The sequence below is a fragment of the Bos indicus genome, chromosome 17 (assembly GCF_029378745.1).
Source record: "Bos indicus isolate NIAB-ARS_2022 breed Sahiwal x Tharparkar chromosome 17, NIAB-ARS_B.indTharparkar_mat_pri_1.0, whole genome shotgun sequence".
NCBI classification, from domain to species: domain Eukaryota; kingdom Metazoa; phylum Chordata; class Mammalia; order Artiodactyla; family Bovidae; genus Bos; species Bos indicus.
Genome location: NC_091776.1, coordinates 68,384,814 through 68,408,922, shown reverse-complemented (window position 1 = coordinate 68,408,922; position 24,109 = coordinate 68,384,814). Strand labels below are relative to the sequence as shown.

At 49.5% G+C, this 24,109-nt stretch overlaps 1 protein-coding gene across 2 annotated transcripts in view; it reads right to left on the bottom strand.

Annotated features, from left to right (window-relative positions):
* The window catches only part of EMID1 (EMI domain containing 1), a 71,016-nt gene extending 50,799 nt beyond the window's left edge, over positions 1-20,217 (bottom strand). The window contains exons 1-3 of one of the 2 annotated variants that reach the window (XM_070769784.1): positions 20,082-20,217; positions 19,175-19,312; positions 1,209-1,317 (exon numbers count right to left, since the gene is read on the bottom strand). In XM_070769784.1, the coding sequence (XP_070625885.1) occupies positions 1,209-1,243 (35 nt within the window). In that variant the 5' untranslated portion in view covers positions 1,244-1,317; positions 19,175-19,312; positions 20,082-20,217. The remainder of the gene's footprint in view (positions 1-1,208; positions 1,318-19,174; positions 19,313-20,081) is intronic. The other variant, XM_019977277.2, reaches the window with a different exon arrangement.
* Between the last annotated feature and the right edge of the window lie 3,892 nt (positions 20,218-24,109).

Below are 24,109 nucleotides of genomic sequence, written 5' to 3'. Positions count from 1 at the left end.
AAGCAAGAATACTGGAGTGGATTTCCTTCTCCAGGGGATCTTGCCAAACCAGGGATCCAACCCATGTCTCTTATGTCACCTACACTGACAGGTGGGTTGTTTACCACTGAGCCATAAGCTTAAGAGGAGCATTCAAATTCAAAAGTGGAGCTCCTTACGCAGGGCTGCCACATTCTGCTCAGGAAAAAGTACCCACGTGAATCTGAGGCATAGGGTGTGCAGTTTGCAGAATGATACATCTGGGCATCAGGGTAAACCTGACAGATGGAAGAGCCAGTCTTCCGCAAAGAGAATATTGGGGGAGAATCGGATTTTCTAAAGGTCCCTCGTTATGACATGCTTCTGTTGGCCAATCTCTCCAGCTAAAGCAAGGAAAATCCCTGTTGAAATTCAGAATTTTTCTCTATGTATTTACTCAAGACTAGACCCAATAGTTTAATTACTGTCATCGTGGCTGGCTTTCTTAGCTGGCCCAGGGAACCAACCGGTTCTTCTAGTTTCAGTTGTACTCTGCCTGCAATTAGGACGCTCTGCCACTAGGTGGCGTCTTGGGTTTACACCTGCAGTGAAGTGAGGTTTTTTTTTTTTTTTTTTTTTTTTTTTTTTTTTCTGGGGGGTTTTTTGGTCTCTCTGATCCACTCCAAGAAGCTGCCTTTTGAGAACAGACAGGAATACAGAGACAGTCTCTAGACTGACGGAAAAGAGTGCTGTGATCACTTAACAATGCCTGCCCTGGATGAAGGAATAGAAAACAGGGACTTCTGTGCCCGCAGCCCTCTAGACTGTGCCTCTGAGTATGTGTTTCTATTTAATGATACTTTTTTAGACTAAATGGGAATCTGTGAAACACTTGAATGTAAATATTAGGATTACTAATCACTGTTTAAGAAGGGATGTTTGTACAAATAATTTTTGTAATAAAGAACATATAGTTTGGGGAAACATTTGCAGCAAAATATTAAAAAAAAAAAAAAGCAAACATGATGGTTCAGCCTTTCTTTCTGGACAGTTAAGAATTTCCATTTTTTTTCCCCACAGTCATTTCTGTTTTCCACTGTGCCTCGAGGCATGTGGGATCTTAGTTCCCTGACCAGGGATGGACCCTATGCCCCATGCAGCAGAAGCATGGAGTCTTGACCACTGGATCACCAGGGAAATCTCTCACCACAGTCCTTTGAAAGAGAGACACCTCGAATGCCTTTTCTTACCCACTCCTTCCAAAGCGCTCACAGGCAACTCTCATTCCTGGAGTTGAGATGTTCACAGCTTCCCTCAGGTCTGTGGCTATCGGCTCACTCGCTCTCTGTCTCAGTGAGCCTGTTCTTGGAAGAAACCATAAAAGAACAGGAAAGGCCCTTTTGGCTGCACTCTCCTTAAGAATTGCTGGGTTTTATGAAATCATTCTTTTTCATCAGTAATCCCTCAAAGCCTTCTTAGACTCTTTTTAGTGGTAAAACATTATGATAATATAATATCATTAAAGTTTTTTTTTAAGAAAATAAATTATTTGTAATCCATCCACCTTGATGTAGTGATTCCCCAGATCTTTGTTTGGGGTTTGGGCTTTCCTTCTTTTTAGTGCTTTTTTTTTTTTTTTGCCAAATAAAGAGAACTTCCAGTCCCATTGAAAATCTTTTCCCCACCTCCAGACAGCTGAAAATCCTCCTTCTTTCTTAGCTTAACTCTTGACTGCTTGTCCTTTGAAGTTAAATCTGGTTTATTTCTAATCTGCGCTGAATTGTTCTGTATGGATAGTCACACAGGAGATCAGAGGAAGCTGAATGCAAAGGCCAGGAGTTGTCACAGTTTCCACGTACACGGCCACCCGTTCGGGATCCATATAAGTAAAAAGAGCAAAGGGATGTTTGAAGGGTTGGACACCAGATATCTTTGTTCTTGGGGATTATGGGTGTGCCTGTATTTTCTTGTTTCTAACTAGTTGGCTTGGTGGTCTCTCATGTTTTGCGCTTGTAATTTAAAATATAAATTATTTTTGAAACTAATTGGTTATTCTTGGTTGCACTGGGTCTTCATTGCTGCGCACAGACTTCACTTGGTTGTGGTGAGCAGGGGCTACTCTTCGACGCGGTGCACAGGCTTCTCAGGGCGGGGGCTTCTCTTGTGAAGCACAGGCTCTAGGCACACGGGCTTCAGGAGTTGCAGCACATGGGCTCCACAGTTGCAAATCGAGGGCTCCCGAGCACAGGCTCAGTAGTTGTGGCTCATGGGCTTAGTCGCCCTGAGGCATGTGGAATCTTCCCGGACAAGGGATTGAACCCCTGTCGTCTGCATTGGAGGGAAGATTCTCAACCCCTTGGCCCCCCAGGGAAGTCTTCTGCAGATATAATTAAATTAATGACTTTGAGATGAGATCATCCTGGATTACCAGATGGGCCCTAAATCCAAGGACAAATGTCCTGATAAAGAACACTGGAGGAGAGACAGAAAGAAGGCGCTGTGAAGACAGAGGCAGAGCTTCACGAGGGATGCAGTCACCAGCCGAGGAGCTCCTGGAGCCCCCGGGAGCTGCTTGAGGCAGGGGAGGACCCCCTCTAGATGCTTCAGAGGGAGCCCTGCTGACATCCTGACTTCCTCCTCCAGAAGTGTAACAGGATACACTTCTGCAGCTTTAAGCCAAGTTTGTGCTCATTTGTTACGTCAGCCCCAGGACACTGGTACAGGAGGGCAAGTGGGGATGGAGAGAAGTCACCAGATCTGGAGATTTTTGCGTGCTAAGTCACTTCAGCCACATCTGACTCTTTGCGACCCCATGGACTGTAGCCCGCCAGGCTCCTCTGTCCATGGGATTCTGCAGACAAGAATACTGGAATGGGTTGCCATACTCTCCTCCAGAGGATCTTCCCAACCCAGGGACCAAACCCCTATCTCTTACAGTCTCCTATATTGGCAGGGGGGTTCTTTACCACTAGCACCACCTGGGAAGGAGACATTTAGGAGGTAGAAAAAACCTTCCCCACACACCTCCTCTCCTGTCCGAATTCCCAGGCATTGCCTTTTACTCCAACTGTGATGATTTGAGTCTCATTCCTTCCACTGAGGGCTGCAAAATGGGTGACAGTCATCTGTAGAGGGTGCCTGGCACACGGCGAGCACTCAGTACGGGGCGACAACGGTTATAAATTCTTAAAATCTTAAAGAGTATGCAAAATGTCCTTTCACTTTGCAAATATCCCCAACCCTCAGAACCTTCCCCGCTGGCCTCAGGGAGGCCAAAGGCAGTAACTGTCGTGGGACAGAGCTGTCGTGGGTTAGATGGTGTCCTTCTAAAACATGCTGAAATCCTAACCTTTGAGATGTGATGTTATTTAGAAAGAGAGTCTTTGAAGATGCTCAAGTTGGGCATCCCCAGTGGCTCAGTGGTAAAGAATATGTCTGCAATGCAGGAGACGCGGGTTCGATTCCTGGGTCAGGAAGATCCCCTGGAGGAGGACATAGCAACCCACTCCAGTATTCTTGCCTGGAGAATCCCATGGACAGAGAAGCCTAGTGGGCTGCAGTCCATAGGATCGCAAAGAGTCAAACATGACTGCAGTGAATGAGCATGCAAGTTAAGGTGAGGTCATTGAGGTGGACCCTCATCCAACATGGCTGTGTCCTTATGAAAGGGGAAATCTGGACACATGGACAGATGGAGGGAAAATGGTGTGAAGACAGGGAGAGGGCCACCACTGATGCGAGGAGTGCCCGACGCCACCAGAAGGTACAGAGAGCGGTGGTATAGATGCCCCTTCAGGCCCCTGAAGGCACTTGCAGAGCCCTCAAACTCAGACTCCCGCCTCCTGAGCTGCGAGGCCAGAAGTGTGCTGTTCACGCCTCCCGTTTGTGGTACTTGGTTACTGCAGCCCCAGGACTCTATACAGGTAGGGATGGGCGTCATGGTCTGGGGAAACTGGTCATTCCAGGGCCTGGGGGGGGCCTTGGGCCGTTCCAAAACCCTGTCCCCCCAACGGTCACTGTCCAGGCCTGTGGCCGGGCCGGGCTACTTCTCTCCCCGCCGGCCCCCCGGCCCCACCAGCAGAAGTGCACAGGCACTTCCAGGGCTGGGCTGCACTTGGAAGCCCTGGCAGGGGGTTTCCAATTTGTCCCCTTCCCGGTCAGCAGGGACCCATCATCTGGAGGGCCTGTCGGCCGCCCCTGGCAGGGGAATCGGGACTGCGCTGTGGCAAGTGGTCAGGGAGGGGTGGCTCCCTTTATGGCCAGGGACCCTGGCAGGAGACAGCAGGTCCTGCAGTAGGCCCCTGGGCCAAGCCTGGCCCTGTGCTTACTTGCTGGGTGACCTCAAGCCACTCATATCACCCCGCTCATCTTGGTTTCCTTAGCTATTAAATGAGGGGCAGAAGTAGAAATTACCTCCAAATACGGCTGCCAGGATTCGGTGGGAGAATGGGAATACCAGGATGCTTGATGAAGGAAAATTTTAGATACTTTTTTAACTTAAAAAAAATCAGGGTGGATTTCCCTGGTGGCGCAGCAGATAAGAATTTGCCTGCCAATGGGATCGACACAGGTTCGATCCCTGGTCCGGGAAGATTCCACATGCCTCAGAGCAACTTAGCCTGTAAGCCACAACTACAGAAGCCCTCTTGCTCAAGGGCCCTCAAGTCACAACTGCTGAAGGCCTCGAGCCTAGAGACTGTGCCCCACAACAAGAGACACCCCACACCACAACAAAGAAGAGCCCCTGCTCGCCACAGCTAGAGAAAGTTCACAGGCAGCAACAAAGACCCAGGGAAGCCAAAAATAAATAAATAAATAAAAAACATTAGCAGCGCATCGATATAAAACAGATTATAAAAAATGGTGGTAAAATACATATCATTTAAATTGACTATTTTAACCATTTTTGAAGTTCAGCGGTATTAAGTGCATCCATATTGTGTAACCACCATCTATCTCCAGAACTCTTCTCATCTCGCAAAACCGAAACCCTGTCCCCATTAAACACAATCTCCTCATCCCTCCCTTCCTACATCCCTGGCAACCACCATTCTGCTTTCTGTCTCTATGACTTTGACAGCTGTAGCATATTAAAAAGCAGAGACACTACTTTGCCAACAAAGGTCTGTCTCGTCAAGGCTATGGTTTTTCCAGTGGTCATGTATGGATGTGAGGGTTGGACTATAAAAGTTGAGCACCAAAGAATTAATGCTTCTGAACTGTGTGTTGGAAAAGACTCTTGAGAGTCCCTTGGACTGTAAGGAGATCCAACCAGTCCATCCTAAAGGAGATCAGTCCTGAGTGTTCATTGGAAGGGCTGATGTTGAAGCTGAAACTCCAATACTTTGGCCATCTGATGTGAAGAGCTGACTCATTTGAAAAGACCCTGATGCTGGGAAAGATTGAAGGTGGGAGGAGAAGGGGATAACAGAGGATGAGATGGTTGGATGGCATCACTGACTCAATGGACATGAGTTTGAGTGAACTCTGGGAGTTGGTGATGGACAGGGAGGCCTGGTGTGCTGTGGTCCACAGGGTCACGAAGAGATGGACATGACTGAGTGACTGAACTGAACTGAACTGAGGGACCTCATATGATGGGTTCACACAGTGTGTGTCTTTTTGTGACTGGGAGATTTCACTCAGGATCATGTCCTCAAGGTTCATCCATGTTGCTGCATGCATCAGCATTTCCTTAAGTTTAATATTTATTTATTCATCTGCACCAGGTTTTGGTTGCGGCATGTGAATTCATATTGCTGCATGTGGGATCTAGTTCCCTGATCAGGGATCAAACCGGGGCTCCCATGCATTGGGAGCTCACAGTCTTAGCCACTGGACCACCAGGGAAGTCCCAGTATTTCCTTTAGGTTTTATTTTCCGAGAGAAGAATATTGTGAAGGCTCTGTGTGGTGGTGAGCTCCAGCTGCCCTGGGAGGAGGCGCTGAGCAGCCCCTCTGCCCTAGGTGGACTCCAGGGGCCCCGAGGAAGGAGGCCTTGGGACTACAGCTGCTCTCAGGGGCCTGCCTGCCTCCCAACCTCTCGCCTGCGGAGCTGGAAGAGGGCACTTTTTAGAGGAGCTCCTGACCCACTCCCTTTTGAGTTTCTGAAGTTTCTAGAAGGAGACCCTGGGTTCCAGGAACTTGCACTGGACTGTAAGGGTGGAGGGGCAGGCAGCGGGGCCTGGGGTGCAGTGAGGAAGAGGCTGTGTGCACACACGCTATGCATATAAAAAGGAGGACTGGCTAAAATACTCGGAGTGGGGAGACCCAGGTTCACGCGTGGTGGCCCAGCCAGTGTCTGACCAGGTCTTGGAAAGCTCCCCACAAAGGGTTACTTCTGAATTCAGTTTCTGCCGTGAGTGCGGCCACACTGGATGCTGAGAAGAGAACCCTGAGGGAACCCCGAGGTGCCCAGACAGAGGATGGCACCCCTGGCCTCTGGGTCACCCTCAGCCTCACATGCAGTTGCGTCTCCATGGCTCCCTGTGGCCTCTGGGCTCCCCAGGGCCCAGTGGAACCTCGCTCCCAGCACACATGTGACCTTGGGTACTGTGCTGAGATGGAATGGCTGTTGAATGGACGGTGGACTCAGAAGGCCTTGGGGTTATCCTTCTGCACAGCGATCTCCACTGTCTGGGGAGCAGGGGCTGCAGTAGAAAACAGGACAAGCATGGGATCTGGAGGTGAGACAGACTTGGGCTGCCACGGGCTTGGGCCAGGGGCCCTCACCTCCCTTCACCAGCCGCCGTTCCCTCGCCTGTCAGCTGCAGATGATAACAGCCGTGGACACCTGACAGGGTGGGTGAGGGCTGGTGGGCCGAGGCACAATGTCCAGCCTGGGCCTGCTGCCCTGTTGCCGCTGGGATAGAGGACAGCTGCTCATGCTGAATGTGCGTCAGGATGCCCCCTGAGTCGGTGCTTTTCCTTTTTGGATGTGTCAGCTTACTTTCCAGCCGCCAGCCTCCTCTAGAAGTTGCACACAGATAAAAGGTCCCCGTTAATGAGGATTCTAGCTAAAGTTTTAAAATTCACAGCAAGCCCGCTCCGCATAATAATGTATTAGAAACACAACAATCCTTTAATCTAGAAGGAATTAATTGCTGGGCCCAGAAATTCAGGGCACGTTGACAGAATCCTTAATTTCTTGAGTGGATGGTTTCAGAAAAGCGACTGATTTTAGACTGCTTCTCTCTCTCTGCCTAAGACTCCCACCACAGTTCCGACAAAGAGTGAGATTGTCTTGACGTCTCGCTGGGTAAGAATCATGTATGTGGGGTCTGAATTGACGTCAGCTCTGAGTTTTCCCTGCTGGGTGGAACGTGGCCGACTCTAATCCCCAGGAGACTCAATGCCGGCTCTGTGGCCCGAGCGTCTTGGGCCCTGAATGGCTTCATTCGTCCCACTTAGACACGTTTGCTGAGCGCCCTCTGGGAGCCTGAGCTCACGGTCAGTGCTGGACATGCAGGAGCAGATAAATTTTAAAAGCCTTGGGACTTCCCTGGTGGTCCAGTAGTTAAGAATCTGTCTTCTGGATGCAGGAGGTATGGGTTTGATCCCTGGTCAGGGAACTAAGATCCCATGTGCCTCTCAGTACAGCAATAAATAACAATAATAAATAAATCTTGGCCTAACCTAGGGTTGCAAAGGTTTTCTTTTCTTATAGAAAAGTTAGTTTTACATTTTACTTTTATGATCTGTTTTTTTTTTTAATTTATTTACTTATATTTTGATCGTGCTGGGTCTTCATTGCTATGCGGGTTTTTCTCTAATTGCTGCGAGCGGGGGCTGCTCTCTAGTTATGGTGAGCGGGCTTCTCATTGCAGTAGCCTCTCTTGCTGCAGAGCACAGGTTCTAGAGCGTGCAGGTTTCAGCAGTTGCAGCACATGGGCTCAGCAGTCATGGCACACGGGCTTAGCTGCTCCATGATATGTGAGATCTTCCTGGATCGGGGATCGAACCTGTGTCTCCTGCATTAGCAGGAGGATTCTTCACCACTGAGCCACCAGGGAAGCCCCATGATCTGTTTTTGAGTTAATTTTCAAGTACACTTCAAGGTGTGGGCCAAAATTCTTTTTAAAAAAAAATTGCATATGCATTTCTATACTAGTTTCTTGAGGATGCCACAACAAATTACCACATATTCGGTGGCTCAAAACAACAGAAGTTTATCCTCTAACTGTTCTGGAGGTCAGAAGACTGAAAGGAAGGTGTTGGCAGGGCCATGCTCCCTCAGGGGCCTGTATGAGAAAATCCCTTCTTCATATCTTGTAGCTGCTGGTGGCCACCTGGCATTCCTTGGTTACGTCATTCCCGCCTCTGCCTCTGACTTCGTAACACCTTTTCCTCATGTGTCTCTCTTATAAAAATACTTGTTATTGGATTTATGGTTCACCCAGATAATCCAGGATGATCTTCTCACTTCACAACTCTTAATTATATCTGCAAAGACCACTTTGTTGTTCCAATGCTAAGTCGTGTCCGACTCTTTGCAGCCCATGTATTGAAGCACACCAGGCTCCCCTGTCCTCCAGTGTCTTCCGGAGTTTGCTCAAATTCATGTCCATTGCTCAAATTCATAACCATCTCATCCTCCGATGCCCCCTTCTCTTTTTGCCTTCAATCTTTTCCAGTATCAAGGTCTTTTCCAGTGAGTCAGCTGTTCACATCAGGTAGCCAAAATATTGGAGCTTCAGCATCAGTCCTTCCAATGAATATTCAGGGTTGATTTTCTTTTGGATTGACTGGTTTGATCTCCTTGAAGTCCAAGGGACTCTCAAGAGTCTTCTCTAGTAGTACAATTCAGAAGCATCGATTTGTCGGTTCTCAGCCTGCTTTATGGTCCTACTCTCACATCCATACATGACTGCTGGAAAAACCATAGCCTTGACTGTACTGACCCTTGTGGGCAAAGCGATATCTCTGCTTTTTAATGTGTTGTCTAGCTTTGCCATAGCTTTCCTTCATTTACCATAGCCTTGTCATGGCAAAGGGACTTGCATAACTCAATGAAGCTATGAGCCATGCCGTGCCACCCAAGATGGACGGGTCATAGTGAGGAGTTCTGACACAATGTGGTCCACTGGAGGAGGGAATGGCAAACCACTCCAGCATTCTTGCCTCGAGAACCCCATGAACAGTATGAAAAGGGAAAGACGTATGACACCAAAAGATGAACCCCTCCCAGGTTGGAAGGTGTCCAGTATGCTACTAGGGAAGAGCGGAGGGCAATTTACTAATAGCTCCAGAAAGAATGAAGTGGCTGGGCCAAAATGGAAATTACACTCAGTCGTGGATATGTCTGGTGGTAAAAGTGTAGTCCAAAGCTGAAAAGAACAGTACTGTATAGGAACCTGGAATATTAGGTTCACAAATCAAGGTAAATTGGACATGATCAAGCAGGAGATAGCAAGAGTAAATATCAACATCTTGGGAATCAGTGAACTAAAATGTATGGGAATGGGTGAATTTAACTCAGATGACCATTATGTCTACTACTGTGGGCAAGAATTCCTTAGAAAAAATGGAGTAGCCCTCATAGACAACAAAAGAGTCCAAAATGCAGTACTTGGGTGCAGCCTCAAAGACAACAGAATGATCCCGGCTCATTTCCAAGGCAAACCATTCAACATCACAGTAATCCAAGTCTATGCCCAGATCCCTAATGCTGAAGAAGCTGAAGTTGACTGTTTCTTTAAAGACCTACAAGACCTTCTAGAACTAACACCAAAAAAAGATGTCCTTTTCATCAAGAGGGGATTGGAACGCAAAAGTAGGAAGTCAAGAGATACCTGGAATAAAAGGCAATGAAGCAGGGCAAAGGCTAACAGAATTTTGTCAAGAGAACACACTGGTCATAGCAAACACCCTTTTCCAACAACACAAGAGACGACTCTATGTATGTACATCACCAAATGCTCAGTACTGAAATAAGATTGATCATATTCTTTGCAGACCAAACGGAGAAGCTCTACACACTCAGCAAAGACCACTCCTCTCCTTCTCCTTCTCCTGCTCTTCTTGTTTTTGGCCGTTCCGGCTCTTCATTACAGTATGCAGGTTTAGTTATCCCGAAGCATGCAGGATCTTAGTTCCCTGACCAGGAATCAAACCCACATCCCCTGCATTGGAAGGCAGACTCTTGACCACCCGGCCACCCAGGAAGTCCCTCTTCTTCTTTTTCTTCTTCTCTTTTAATTTCTGAAGGCAGAAGCTTACTCAAATCCTTTAAAATTCACTGAGGTTTGTTTTATAGCCCAGAATATGGTCTATCTTGGTAAATGTTTTGTGTACATCTGAAAAGAATGTGGATTCTGCAATTTGGGGGTAGGAAGCTGTATAAATGTCAATTAAGTTGAAAAGAATGTGGAGAAAGCCTGAGCCAGTCCAGACAGTGAAAGGAAGTTCAGGGGTTGCTGCGGAAACTGCAGGAGTATTTCTCAGTCATGGTGAAGGCTGAGGCTGTGCAGAGATGATCTGTCCAGGGCCTGTGGGCGAACACCCAGCTCTGGCAAGGAGAGGCCCAGGAGGGAGGTGCATGTTCAATGTTATCTTCGCCCTGGGCCCTGTGGCCCTCATGGCTGCCTCCCTAGCTATCTCCTTCCCAGGCCCCCTCTGCTGGGCTGGGCTGACATCCAAGTTCCAATTTCTACTTTCCGGAAGGCCTCAGGCCTTGACGTGGCTATGGGCCTACCAGTGAAGCTCCGGCCAGACAGAGACCGCCCATTGGATTCTGTGCCACTTAGCTGGAGTACAGACATGGTATGTACTCCTGGCTCCTCTGCTTCCCAGAAAGATCTCTGTGGCAGGTGTGGAGTCCCATCCCAAGGCCACAGATGCCAGAACCAAGGTCACCTGAGGAACTGACTGAGCCCCTTTGTGAAAGTGTTAGTCACTCAGTCGTGTCCCACTCCTTGTGAGCCCCATGGACTGTAGCCCACCAGGCTCGGTCTGTGCATGGGATTCTCTGAGCCCCTTTGAAACCGTTGCCAAAAGCCCCCTTGATCATCACCCGCAAGCTTCCTGAGCCTGTATTAGGCAAAAGTGCCCACCTCAGTGCTCACCCTTGGCGCCCTAATCACCTAATGCCACCCTCTCAGCAGGAATTCCCTTTGTCTTGAAGCTATAAAAATGGCTTCTAACCCATGAAAGTGTTGGCTTTCCCTTGAGCCGGCCTGCTGTTCTAACAGCAGCCCATCGGATTTCTCTGGTCTGTCACAAAGTCAGCCTACTGAGCTCAGAGAGCCCACACTATCTCTGCTCTTTGTTCTGAATAAACTTCCTCCCTTCTGCAACACTCTGTCTGGAAATCCTTTTACAACCCGCGTTCGGACGGCCTCGACAGCAGGCAGCATCCCCTCTCCTCCTCTGATCGTGGGGCCTGTTCCCACGCCCAGTTCCCTTGTGCTTCTCCCCACTGCCTGCAGCCCCTTGGCTCAGACAAAACTAAGCTCTCAGGACCTGTGCAGGGCTGAATCGTGCCCACTCCCAAATTCATACGTGTATGTCCTAACCCCTGGTGTCTCAAGAAGTAACAACGTGTGGACCGAAAGAGGAGATTAAGTTAAACCAAGGTCATTCGGGTGGACCCTCATCTGATACGCCTGGAGAAGAGGAAATCTGGGCACGTGGTGAGATGCCAGGAGCGCACGTGCACACGGGGCAACCGCGTGCAGAGTGGCGAGAGGGCGGCCGTCTGCAAGCCGAGGACAGGGGCCTCAGGAGGACCACACCTGCCGGCACCCTGATCTTGGACTTCCAGCCTTCAGATCTGTGAGAAAATGTGTTTCTGTGGTTTATGCCACCTAGTCTACGTTCTACTTTAAAATATTTATTCTTTTTTGAAGCAAAATGGTAAATATTTATTCAATTTTGTGGGACAAATGTGCTGCCTTCCTGACCTGTGTCCCCCCCACCCCCAACCCAGCCTCCCCAGGCCCATCGTTCTGGAAGGGGCTGCAGCGGCTCTGGGCTCTGTAGGAAGAAGAGATGGAGAGGTTGCTTGTGTTTGAGACACTTCCTTGTATTCCTCTGATAAAAGAAATGTCCAACGTATTGGGGTCCGGGGGAGTCATTCTGGCTTATACATGAGTTAACTTGAATTTTATGCTAACTAGTATGGCCCATTTGTGACTTATTAAACATATATTGCATGTCTGCTTTGATTTAAAATAAAAAGGGATATTTGACTACATGTAAGGAATGACCATGATAAAAACACAGACTAAATGCCTCCCTTCCTGGGATGCCAATGCTTGCTTGTTCTCCCCTGATGCTAAGACTCCCTTCCCAGGTGCCAAGGCCACGCTGACTCACTGTGTCCATGCTGATCTGTTCTTTTTTTAAACTTGGAGGAATGTATCCCTGATGCATTTGATGTTCTTTGTTCTGACAAGACCTAAAACTGTGCTGAAAACCATGCTTCTACAGAGCAGTTTCTCAGAGTTATCTGAGAACCTGTCTTCCTGGCTATTGTCCTCTGTTTGGCTCAAATAAAACTCTTTGCTATTCTTATTATAGATTGTTTGTGGATTATTTTCATCGACTGCTCCCTCCCCAGCCCTGTGGCTTCCAGGGAAACCCCAAGTTAAGGAGCTGAGGGGAGAGTGGACACTTCAGCCGACCTCGCCAAGTCCTGGGCCCTGGCTGAAAGATCTGGGCTGCAGGAGCCAGCTGGAGGCCCCTGGAAGGTCACTTGCATTCCTACAATAATCACAGCAAACTTGAACGTGCACACGCCAGGCACCGTGCCTCACAAGCCTCCTCTCAGGACCCTTACAACCCTGGTGGACAGGTGCTAAGACGCCCGCTGTACTGAGGGGCACACCGGTGCATGGCAGGACCTGCATTCACACTCAGCTTGTCTTAACTGCAGGACCAGAGAGATGAGCGGAGGTGGTTCTGACAAACTTGGCCAGAATCTGGCTAGAAGATAACAGAAGATCTAAAGAGAGAAGCTATTTTACTTCCAATGTGCACGAAGGTTTGTGTCTTAGGGTTAGTTTTGTTGGAGGTGTAATTGTCTATGGGGAGGGGATGGGGCAGTGTCATATTGTCACCAGCGGCCTCTAAAGATCTCAGCTGGTTGAATCCAATGCCACTGTCCCGAACTGCTTCGCCACCCCCACCCCATTGTCACCTCTGGCCTTCCCCTGACCCACCTCCTGTTAGGGCTGGGTTACCTCCAGCACCTTCCATGGTCCCCCCAGCAAGGGGACTGCCAGCTCCTCTGGGTAGCAAAGGGGCATCAAGGCCAGAATCACTCAAAGGCCGTCATAACAAAGACCATTGATACGGTTTCAGACTCCACACTGCAAGTAACCTTTGAGAAACTGCCACGTTCGCATTTTAGTTTATATCGAAGAAAAATAGCCATTGTTATCTGAAAATGCTTTGAAAATGCTCCTCCTTTTTTTCCACCTTCCTGTCTGTTGAGGCTGAATTTTCTTCATATTTTCAACCCAAACACTACATCACAACAGACAGAATGCAGGCGCAGACATGGGAATCCAGCCATCATTCTGTGGAGCCAGACATAAAAAGATTTGCAAAAGTATTTTTTTTAAGCCATCTTCACACTAATATTTTTTAAAAATATAATTACTTTAAAATAAAAATATTCTTGGTATAACAAGAAATATACTCATTGTTATTTTTAAGCAAATTAATAGATTTTTTTAAAGTTCTCAATTTAAATTTCAAATAGGATGTATTCATTGCCTATGGCTGTTATAACAGACTGCCACAAACTTAGTGGCTTCAAACAACACAGATTCATTCCCTTATCATTCTAAAGGCCGGAAGTTAGAAATGGGTCTCACTGGGTCAAAATCAAGGTGTCAACACGGCAGTCTGGGGCATTTAAACAGTGCCCGGAGCTTGGTAGGTGCTGTAAAGTGTTGGCAATCACCACTATCATCTTCTTTAAGTTGATAAAATTTGCTTTCAACTTTCTATTATTCATTTAGGCTGCACTGGGTCTTCACTGCGGTGTGCGGGCTACTCTCTAGCTGAGGCTCTTGAGCACCGGCGCAGTAGTTGTGGCGCATGCGCCTAGGTGCTCCACGGCATGTGGGATTTTCCCAGACTAGGGATGGAACTCAAGTACCCTGCACTGGCATGCGAGTTCTTAACCACTGGACCACCAGGGAAGTCCCTTCTCCTTCTCCGGCTCCTCCTCCTCCTTCTTTTTTGGATAGATAAGAAAAGGATTTATTTAGAGAGAAATAGACTCCACAGACTGGGCCATCACGAGGACGAGTGCCTCTCCTTCTTCTTAATGAGGGTGGAGAGGTCAGTTGAGGCCAGCTCATACAAGCCCTGTTATCCTGGAAGCACTGGGGTTCTCGGGGCTGGCGTCTGGCTGTGGACAGGTTTAGGCAGGAAGAAGCTGGTCAGCTTTGGGTTCAGGAGGCCCCCCTGTGGGAGGGTGGAGAATGGACAGGAGTAGGGAGACCTCCAAGGAGACTACTGCTGTCTCCCAGGAAGGGGTGGTCATGGCTTGACCTCAGCAGCGGCAGAGAGACAAAGGGCAGCGGATGGGACTGAGAGAAAGGTCAGGACAAGGCCCACGTTTCTGGCCAGCAAGAGTACAAGGGCTGGACAGGCGAGAGCTGTGTTGTCAAGTGCAGGAGCAGCTGCCTGCAGAGGCAGGGGCTTCCGGCCGCAGGAAGGTGCACGCAGGGGTGGAGGGCCACCTGCTGAGGATGCTGGAGGGGTGCGTGCCTCCACTGGGAGGGGGCCCTACAGGCAGACACTCTGGATTGTGCCCTAAATCACTTGGTCCTGGCCTTTAGGAAGGTGTCTGTAACCAGAGGTAAATTAGGCAGGTCTGGTCCAAAGATGGGGTGGCCAGCCTCCCACAAAGTTTCAGCATGCTGTCCGAGGGTCCCTGGGCTCTCTCACGTGTGCGTGTGGGCCCGCCCCGAGGGCGCACGCTTCACCTGTCATTACTCACTACGCTTGTTTTCTGCTGGGGGCCCAGGCCACCCACTGATACTCAAAGTCGGTGGTTGAAGTCATGGTGGGACTGCGGTCCTTGGGGCCGGTGTCTGGCTGGGAGATCCAGGGATGCCCAAATCCTCCTTTCCGTGAGGTTCTGCAGTGAAATACGTACACCAGGATGTTGACCAACAGGAAAATGACATGCAACTTGGTTCTGGGACATTCTCAGAGAAGCCTGCCCGGGGCCTGAAGACCACTGATGTCACTGAGTGACAAGGCCACCTCTGCCATTAAACAACTGTTACCACTGACCCTGAGCAAGCCACACATTTATGTGCTTATATTGTGACTTGAGCTGGATTCCTTTGGGGTGTTCCTCCTTTCACCCTCCCCGGCTGTTGTTGTTTAGTCGCTTCAGTCGTGTTTGACTCTTTTGTGACCCCATGGACTGTAGCCTGCCAGGCTCCTCTGTTCATGGGATTTTCCAGGCAATAATATTGGAATGGGTTGACATTTCCTTCCCCAGGGAATCTTCCTGACCCAGGGATGGAACCCAAGATTCCTGCATTGGCAGGTGGGTTCTTTACCGCTGAGCCACAGTGGAAAGCTGCTCCCTCACTGACATCTTGACTATAACGTCATGGGAGACCCTAAACCAAAGCCACTCAACTCAGCTGCTCCTGAATCCTGACCCAGGGAAACTGCTGATAACACATGTTCATTGTTACAAACTTCTCAATTACGGGATATGTCATGCAGCCAAGCGTAACTCACACAGGTGTGTAGCGCAGTGCCTGGTACTGTGTGTACTCAGCAAATTATTAGTCATTCCTCCTCTTTGGAATCAAGCTCTGTGTCGAGGTCGAGCTCACTGCACTAGGTTCCTCTTCCCTTAAGGCTGTGGCCTGTTGCAGGTAACGCAGTAGAGGGCTGGTCCCATCAACCTGCCAGCTGTGTCTGACACTCTCTTTGACTTGAAGAGGACCCCCATCCCCACCACCCACAGCCACTTCCCTTTTGGCTTAGTTAACCTGCTTCCTGCTTTTGCAATGTCACCAACAACAGGACTGGTTTTAAAAAACCGTACGGGTAGGCCTCCTTGAATGTCTCTTGTTATATGAAGGTAGAGACTCCTAAGATTAGGATGAACCTTGCTCCAATCCAATGCCCTCATTTCCCCATTTGGGCACCTGGACTTCATCTATCGTCTGTCATCTTCAACATCATGTTTCAGGATTTTTCTGGCAGTTCAGTGGTTAAGACTCGGTGTTTCTAATGTGTGTGTGGGAGTGAGGGCAGGTTCCATTCCTGGGTGGGGAACTAAGATCCCACGTGCTGCATAGCCAAAATAAATAAATAAAATAAAATATGAGGATCTTATTTAAACAAAAAATTACATCTCTTACTGAGTTCATCATTCTCAATTAAAAAAAAAAATCTCTCACCAGCTAACATCTTTTTCCTCCCAATGGGTAGAATCTGAAACCAGTCCCTCCTAAATGTTTATACCTCAGAACGTTAAGGAACAAGACACACCTGAGCTGACCGCACCCCAGCCCCCCACAGCTGCCTCCAGTTCCATTTCTTGTTGCCTTGCTGTACGATCAGGCTGGAAAGTAGCCTCTGTCAGCAGCACCTCTGCCCTGGAGGCAGGGTCATCACATCCATACCGCTGGACATAGGGCTGCTACACAATTTTGTGGGGCCCAATGCACAATGAAAAAGTGGGGCTCCTTTGAAAATTATTAGGAATTTCAAGATGGTGACAGCAGAGCAGAGCTCGGGGCCCTTCTGAACGTGCGGCCCTGCGTCCCCACAGTTGAGCCTTCACGGGAAGTGGGCCCTGCTGGCACGAGTCGCTGTTGTCTCAGAACTCCCTCCCTGGCACCCTGTGCTTGCTTCTCTCCTCTCCTCTCTTCCAGCTCCCCCTCGCATCCTCTTCTTTTCTGGAAAGCCGGCCAGGACTCTTGGCTGGTGGGGCCTTCTCTGAACATCTTCAGGGCTCTTGGGTTTCCCTTAACATTCATCCGGAAGATTCTGCCTCTCGCTCTGGCACCATCCTGTCCCTCTCCTGCTGTGGCTGGACTGATGTCAGGGACTTGAGCCACAAGGGCCTGATTGCAAATCAGGATCCTCTCTCCTTCCTACTTTTCCGCTGGTGTTTCTCACGCTGGGCCGGCCTACTTCTCCAGCCTCACCCTCTGTTGCTCCTACTACATGCTGAGCAGCACTCACCCTGGACCTCCCTCAGATCTTGAGGTATTTCAGGCCCTGATATGACTGTGGGATTTTTGAATAGTTGTGGCAGAAACAGTGCCTTCAACGGACCTATTTCATGTCCCACGCTGCCTCTCCTGCAGGACTACATTTCCCAGAAGACCTTGCAGCCAGCTGAGGCCATGTGACTAGTGCTGGCCAATAGGATGTGGGAGGAAATGAAGTACAGAGAAGGACTTCTTTCCTGGGTCCCACCCATAAAAAATCTGGAGACCCTCTACACACACTGGCTCCCAACACTGTTTGTTGACACCAAGGGTGCCTTGAATGCACATGATGCTGGAGCTAAAGATGGCAGCAGTCCATGGCCAACTCTGCATCAGAAGGAAACACCCTTAGACTGGGTGATGCCCTCCACCTAAGACCAAAGACCCAAGCAATTTGGAAGATCAGCTTTTGCCCTCTTTTCCACGTCCAGTGCTTGCCACCAGCTTCAGTCTTTTCAAGAAGCTCCATGGAGTCATGTGAAGGGCATGGACTGTGGAGGCGAAGTCCTGGTGGCAACATGGGGGCATGAATTCTGCCTTCTGGGCTCCAGTTTCCCCAGTAGAGAGATGGAGGAGGCTGATCCTTTGAGATTCCCCCAGCCTCTCCTGAGAGGCTTCAGGATGTGGGGGCTGACAGCTGGCCCTCTCACTCCCTCTGGGTACCTACCCCACAGGTGGGTTTTGAGTTTGGTATTGTTTCTAGGGATCTGAAAGGCGATACTGCCCTTTGTGTTAGTGAAGCACAACCACACAGGGATGGCCGGAGGTGACTTTGAAGTTGCAAAGCCCTGGGTTTCAGTCCCAGCTCTGCCCTCCAGTCACCAGGTTGATGACCTTGGGCAAGAGCTGCCTTCTGTCTGAAGAAAAGGACCTAACTAGTTGGGATTAAACGAGACTGGGGGAAAAAAAAAGAAAAAAGAAGACTTGATTTCTCTGAGACTTAGGTTCCTCATCTGTGAAATGTGAATATAACTATACTCACCCTAGTGGGTGGCTGGGAGGCTCAAATGAAATAATACAAAGTGTGTTGAGTTTAGCAGGGAGCCTGATCCTCGGATGTTTAATCAATGTCCACTGTTGACAGGACAAAGTACCTGATCTTCAGCAACCGTTAGCCTTGCTCCGCCTGCCTCTGTGTACACACCCAACATCAGGGGTCTCGCCCCCAGGTGGTTTGAGTGCTGTAGCTGCTCACAGCCCTTCACCTGGAATGGGTGCTGCTGTGTTGGGGGCTTTCTCTAGGGGTGAGTCCCTAGTGCCTAATTCAGAGTTTTAAAGGCATAGCCAGTGTCCTTTCCAGAGAGCGTTCCAAGGCCTCAAAAGCCCATCAAAAGCAAATTTATAGCAGAAACCCACATTAGCCACCCCCCCCAACCTGCTACAGACCCGTTGGCGGAAGATCAGACACCCCAACTGCTGAGGGTTAATTACAAACTTGGCGCCCATCTGCTTGGGAGAACTTGCAAGAGTCTTTTTTCTCTTTCCAAAGGCATAAACATTTGTACTGCAAGTAGCCCAGGGGGCCTGGAGATGTTTATTTTGTAGTTAACAAAGAGAAGGAACTTTTGGCTTACAAGCCGAGTGTTCTGCTGGCCCCGGGGAGAAAGAGGCTTTGGGGAGGCCCCCTACAGGAGCAGGTGCCTCTGGGGGTGGCTCAGGTCAGGGTGGGCAAGGCTAGCAGCTGTCAGCCCAGCCTGGGGACCCCAGGTGACCTCCCCAGGTCGGAGATGTGCTGCTTCTCAGGGCTGTCTGTCCCAGTATTTTCACTCTTCGACAGAAGAAAGAAGCGCTTTCTTCTGAGTGGTGTGCCAGTGAGAGGCAAATGTTGCTCTTTGTGTTTTTTTTTACACTTTCCATTAAAAAAACAATGTGGTTTTCCCCTCAAAATTGCACATGTAATTCAAGAATATAAAAGATTCAAGCTACATATAAATGCATCAAATAAAATGTGTTGAATGCTGACACAGCATTTCATAGTATGGAAGTAGAATAACTCATCTGCTCACTTACCTGCTGATGCAATGTGTTCTTTTTATAAGAAGACAAAGAGGATGTTCTTAAGTAAAGATCTTTCTGCTGTTGGGTCCCGTGGGGTCAGGGCTCAGAGGACTAGCCTTCTGGGTAGACAGTTTGAGAATCCAAGAACTCCTAGGTGTCAGTGGTGAGAGAGAGTGTCCTGGATTAGTCTTCAGGGTTAGGGCCCAGAGCTCTGTTGGAGGCTGCGGTTCAGCTGCAGCTCTCTAATCATACCACTTGGGGGCACTGCGAGCAAGTCTGAACCGGGGCGGCTCTAGTCAGGAGAGCCAGGGCGGAGGAGGCAGGGTCCGGACAGTGGGGAACGGCGAGCTGGGCCTCGGGGCTGGCCTGTCCGCTTGCCCACCTGGGGCCATGAGGGAAATAAAAGGACATCCAAGTTCTGCATTTGTTCCTGACCTGAACATGGTGGTTTAGGTACTAAGTTGGGTCCAACTCTTGTTGGTAGCCTGCCAGGCTCCTCTGTCCATGGGATTTTCCAGGCAAGAATACTGGAGTGGGTTACCATTTCCTTCTCCAGGGGATTTTCTCGACCCAGGGATCGAACCCGGGTCTCCTGTGTTGCATGTGCATTCTTTACCGACTGAGCTACCAGGGAAGCTTCCTGACCTGAAGCAACAGATTAAAAAAAAAAAAAAAAATCCACTGCAGGCAGGCCAGCAGAGAAGGGTATTTTCACCCAATAGATAATGTTGCTGAAAAGGTGATGGTCAGCAGATAGTTTTACAAAATAGGGACACATGTTGAACATTTTGGGGGGAAATTAGCTACTTAAAATGAACTGAGTCAGGAGTTATTTTCTAAGGAGCGAGCTACCCTTTCTCGGTGCACTGTGTGCTTGGAATTTGATAAACAAGGTTTCAGTCCCACAGGCAGGGCGCACCTGAAGTCCCCCTGCTCTCGGTGGTCCCCGGGAGGTCAGGCTGCAGAACCGTGGGAGTCAGCTCCTGTTTGCAGAGTCAGGACTGTGAACCAGGCCTTCGACGTGCTGACTGTCTCCAGACCTGTGTGGTTATAGAGTGTCACCACATTAGTTTACTGCCAGAGCTGAATACTTTACCTTTATTATGGTATTTAACCTTCACAACAACTCTCTGAGAAACTACTGTTAGACCTGTTTTACAGATGAGTCAACTGAGGTTAGAAAGGTAATTTGCCTGAGGTCTGTGAGCCCGTTCCATGGTGGACCCCGCATGGAACCTGGCCCCCATAAGTCCAGAGCTCATGGTCTCCATGCTCCTCTGATGAGGAGTCACGGCTTCCCCCATGAAGCCCTGTGGTTTGGCTAAGGTTACCTACATAGGTGTGGCAGCAAGCCTGTCTCCTCCCTGTACCCCTCAGGGGCTGCCTTCCTCAGGTTCAGCTTCTGGTCCCTGTCACACCAAACAAGACAGAGGTACGGCCCCGAGTGTGTTTCTGGGGTGGAGGGCTCCCAAGCCTTGGGCCCAAGTTGCAAATGACTCAGTGGGGATGGAGAAGTGGCAAAGGGCCAAGGGCCACCTGTGAAGTAAGTTTCCTGCCCTGAGAGCCAGCTGGGGAGGCATGGAGTTGGAGAAAGGGAAACAGATTCTTTGCTGAGACTCTTTGCTAAGAGATTTGATGGCAGAGCTCAGTCAAGCAAGGCCACGTGCAAAAGGGCAGCCCTGGCTGCCTCGCGGGACTGAGAAGTCCAGTTTCTAAGAGACTGGGGCTCCCCACGTGGGAAAGAGAAGTGATTTTAGCCCAGTGGTTGGCCAGCAGTCTGAGTCATGGTTCTAACTCATGGGTATTAGCAAGAGGAGAACAAGGCATTGCTGAGGGTGGCAAATGGGTTATAATTAAGAGACCCTGGGAGGGCAAAACAATGCGAGGGCCACCAGCTGTTCTGGATCTGGGCATTCTTTCTCTGGAGGAAACCAGTCGCTCCCCACCCACCCTGCGGGGCAGTCCATTCGAGCAAAGCACCTCCCCTATCACCACCTCACGCCCGCAGGGACCTCTTTCTGCTCCCCACCAGCACCTTTTCCTTCCTGGACAATTTAAACTCACCCAGCTGGCTTGTCTTTCAGGAAAGCAAACAAGCTTGGGGATGGGTTCAAGTCCCGAAGCCTGTGCTTCCTGAGTGAGTTACGTAAACTCTCTGAGCCTCAGTGTCCTCATCTAACAGATGGGGATGATAAGAAGCCCTAACCCATCCAGCCATTTGACGCGTTCAACAGGATGGATGAGAAGTGGCTGGCCTGGCACCCAGGGCTGGCCTGCGGGGTTGCTGCCTGCTCTCCTACGGCCCATAAGCTAAGAGCACGTGTTAATTGTCGGGGGAGAATCAAAAGACGTGTGACAGTTATATAAAATCCAGGTTTCAGAGTCCATAAATGAAGTTTTATTGGCACATAACCTGCCATTTGTTTATACAGTGAGTCCCCTACTTATACGAATGAGTTTCGTTCTGAGACTGCGTTCGTAAGTCCAACAAAGTTAGCCTAGGTACCCGGCTAAGACAACTGGTTATAAAGTACTGTATGGTAATAAGTTTATAATACTTCCCGCATAAATAATACATACATAAAAAACAGACTCACAAAATAAAACATTAAAAAATAATTTTATTTGCTTATTTGTGTTTGGCTGGGTCTTCACTGCTGTGCAGGCTTTCGTCTAGTTGCAGAGTGGGGGCTTCTCATTGCGGTGGCTTCTCTTGTTGCAGTGCATGGGGCCTGGAGTGAGGGCTTCAGTAGCTGTGGCTGCCCAGTTCTAGAGCACAGGCTCAGCAGTTGTGGCTCATGGCCTTAGCTGCCCTGCGGCATGTGGGATCTTCATGACCCAGGGATGGAACCCGTGTCTCCTGCATTGGCAGGTGAATTCTTTACCACTGAGCCACCAGGGAAGCCCAAAAAACATTTTTTTATCTTACAGGACAGTACCTTGAAAAGTGTAGTAGTATAAGTACCACAGTTGGCATACAGGGGCTGGCATGTACGTTTGCATCTTTGAAAGCTTGCAACTTGAAGGTTCATGTGTAGGGGACTTTCTGTTTATTGTCTGTGGCTGTGAGGGGTGGGCCTTGGTGCCCGCCTCCCACTGCCAATTCCCCACCCCCTCACGGAGTCACCCAAGGCTTGAGGACTTGCAGTGTTGGGGTCCTTGGGGTTCCCTGGGGATGGGCCATGGTCCCAGCCCGTGGGGGATGCTGCCCCCAACCACTGCAGGCAGAGGTGAGATGTGACAGAGATCAGAGACTGTAGGAGCCAGGAAAGGTAAAATGGTTACTATTTAGCAATGCGGGAGACCTGGTTTGATCTATGGGTTGAGACGATCCCCTGGAGAAGGGAATGCCTACCCACTCCAGTATTCTTGCCTGGAGAACTCCACAGACAGAGGAGCCTGGCCGGCCCCAGTCATGGGGTTGCAAAGAGTCAGACATGACTGAGCGACTTTGATTTAGCCCTTTGCAGAAAAACTTGGTCAACTCCTGGCATGAGCACCCGACACTGGATGAGTGATCAGTAAAATGTGTCCATGGTTACCATTATTATTATTCTCTTGGTCTAGTTTTAACTTTCAGGTACCCCTTGCTTTTGGCTTCACGGAGAGACTATGAACCTGAAGTCCTTGGAAGGGTTTTGGGGGTGTCTCTGAATCTCCAGAGAATTTCTGTTTTTTTGTAGGTGAGGTCTTTTGGGGAGGGGCTTCATGACATTCATCTGATTCCTGAAAGAGTCTGTGTTCTCAAACAGGTAAAGAAGCATAGGTTTGATGCCTTCCTTATTGCAGGCATTGATCTGTACTTTTTCTCTGGGCTGTTTGGAGGCAACATGTCTGATATTTGGGGGAGATTTTGGAAGGCCGTGGGGCCTCCCTCAGATACCCACGCCCCTGCCCAGGTGGGAGGGGCTTGCAGAGCACCAGGAACCGAGAGCCTTGGCTTTGCAGCCAGCAGACAGGGGTTCAATCCTGGCCTTGCCCTCCACTGGCCAGTCCGTTTCTCCGAGCCTCGGAGAAAACCCAACTCCCAGGCTGGGTTGGCCCTGGGAGGACTTGGAGGGCTGACCACAGTATCTGGCACACAAGGTACCACAAAAAGGGTACCTGCTCTTATTATTATCACCATCAGCATCCCTGGACATTTAGAAGCTTCCCTCAGCTCCCCTGGAGCCCATGCAAAGCTGCCCCATGTCTGGCTAACAGGAGGTTTGAATTTCCACTGCTCTTGATTTGACTTTATCTTTGGTACCAGCAACTAAAGTGAGTTCATGAGACGTATTCATACAGTCAGTCTGCCAAACAGCAGGCCCCCAATTCTGCTTTTTTAGAAGTTCAGTGGCTTCATTTGAACAGGGACAATAATAGACATTTCCTGAGAGTGAAATAAGAGATTGGAGGGTTCTCTGTTGCAAGAAGCTTGGCTGTTTCAGATTCTCCTGTTTTTGTTTTATTTCCCACCTGAGGAGTTACTCTGGACCTCGAGCTTGGATCTGTTTTCCCTCTAAAATGCTTCTCTCTGCAGCCCCGTTCCCTGGCCCAGTCATCCACAGCAGGCAAGTTCATTCCAGGGCCCAGTGACCACCTCTGAGAGGGCTGAGGGAATCTTCGGTGACAGGCCTGTCCTGGTCCACAGCCAGGCCAGCCCGGTGCTGTCTGCGCCCAGTTGCCGGGCGTGGTCCCATTCAGCAGGGGCCCAGTGGCTCCAGACAACAGCTGGAGACCAGGAAGGGAGACTTCCAGCTACAAACAAATGTTGCTGCTTCTTGAGGTTGAAATGTTCTATCCCCAAAGTGCCCCTTTCAGCCAAGCAAAAACAATCCCCCACGGGGACCCGACCCTGCCACAGAGGAACAAAGGCGCCCCAGTTCTCTGTGTTCCAGAGACCGTCTGCAGTTTCAGGCACACACAGCCCAGTGGGGAGAGGGGATGGTCATGTGATCTTCAAGC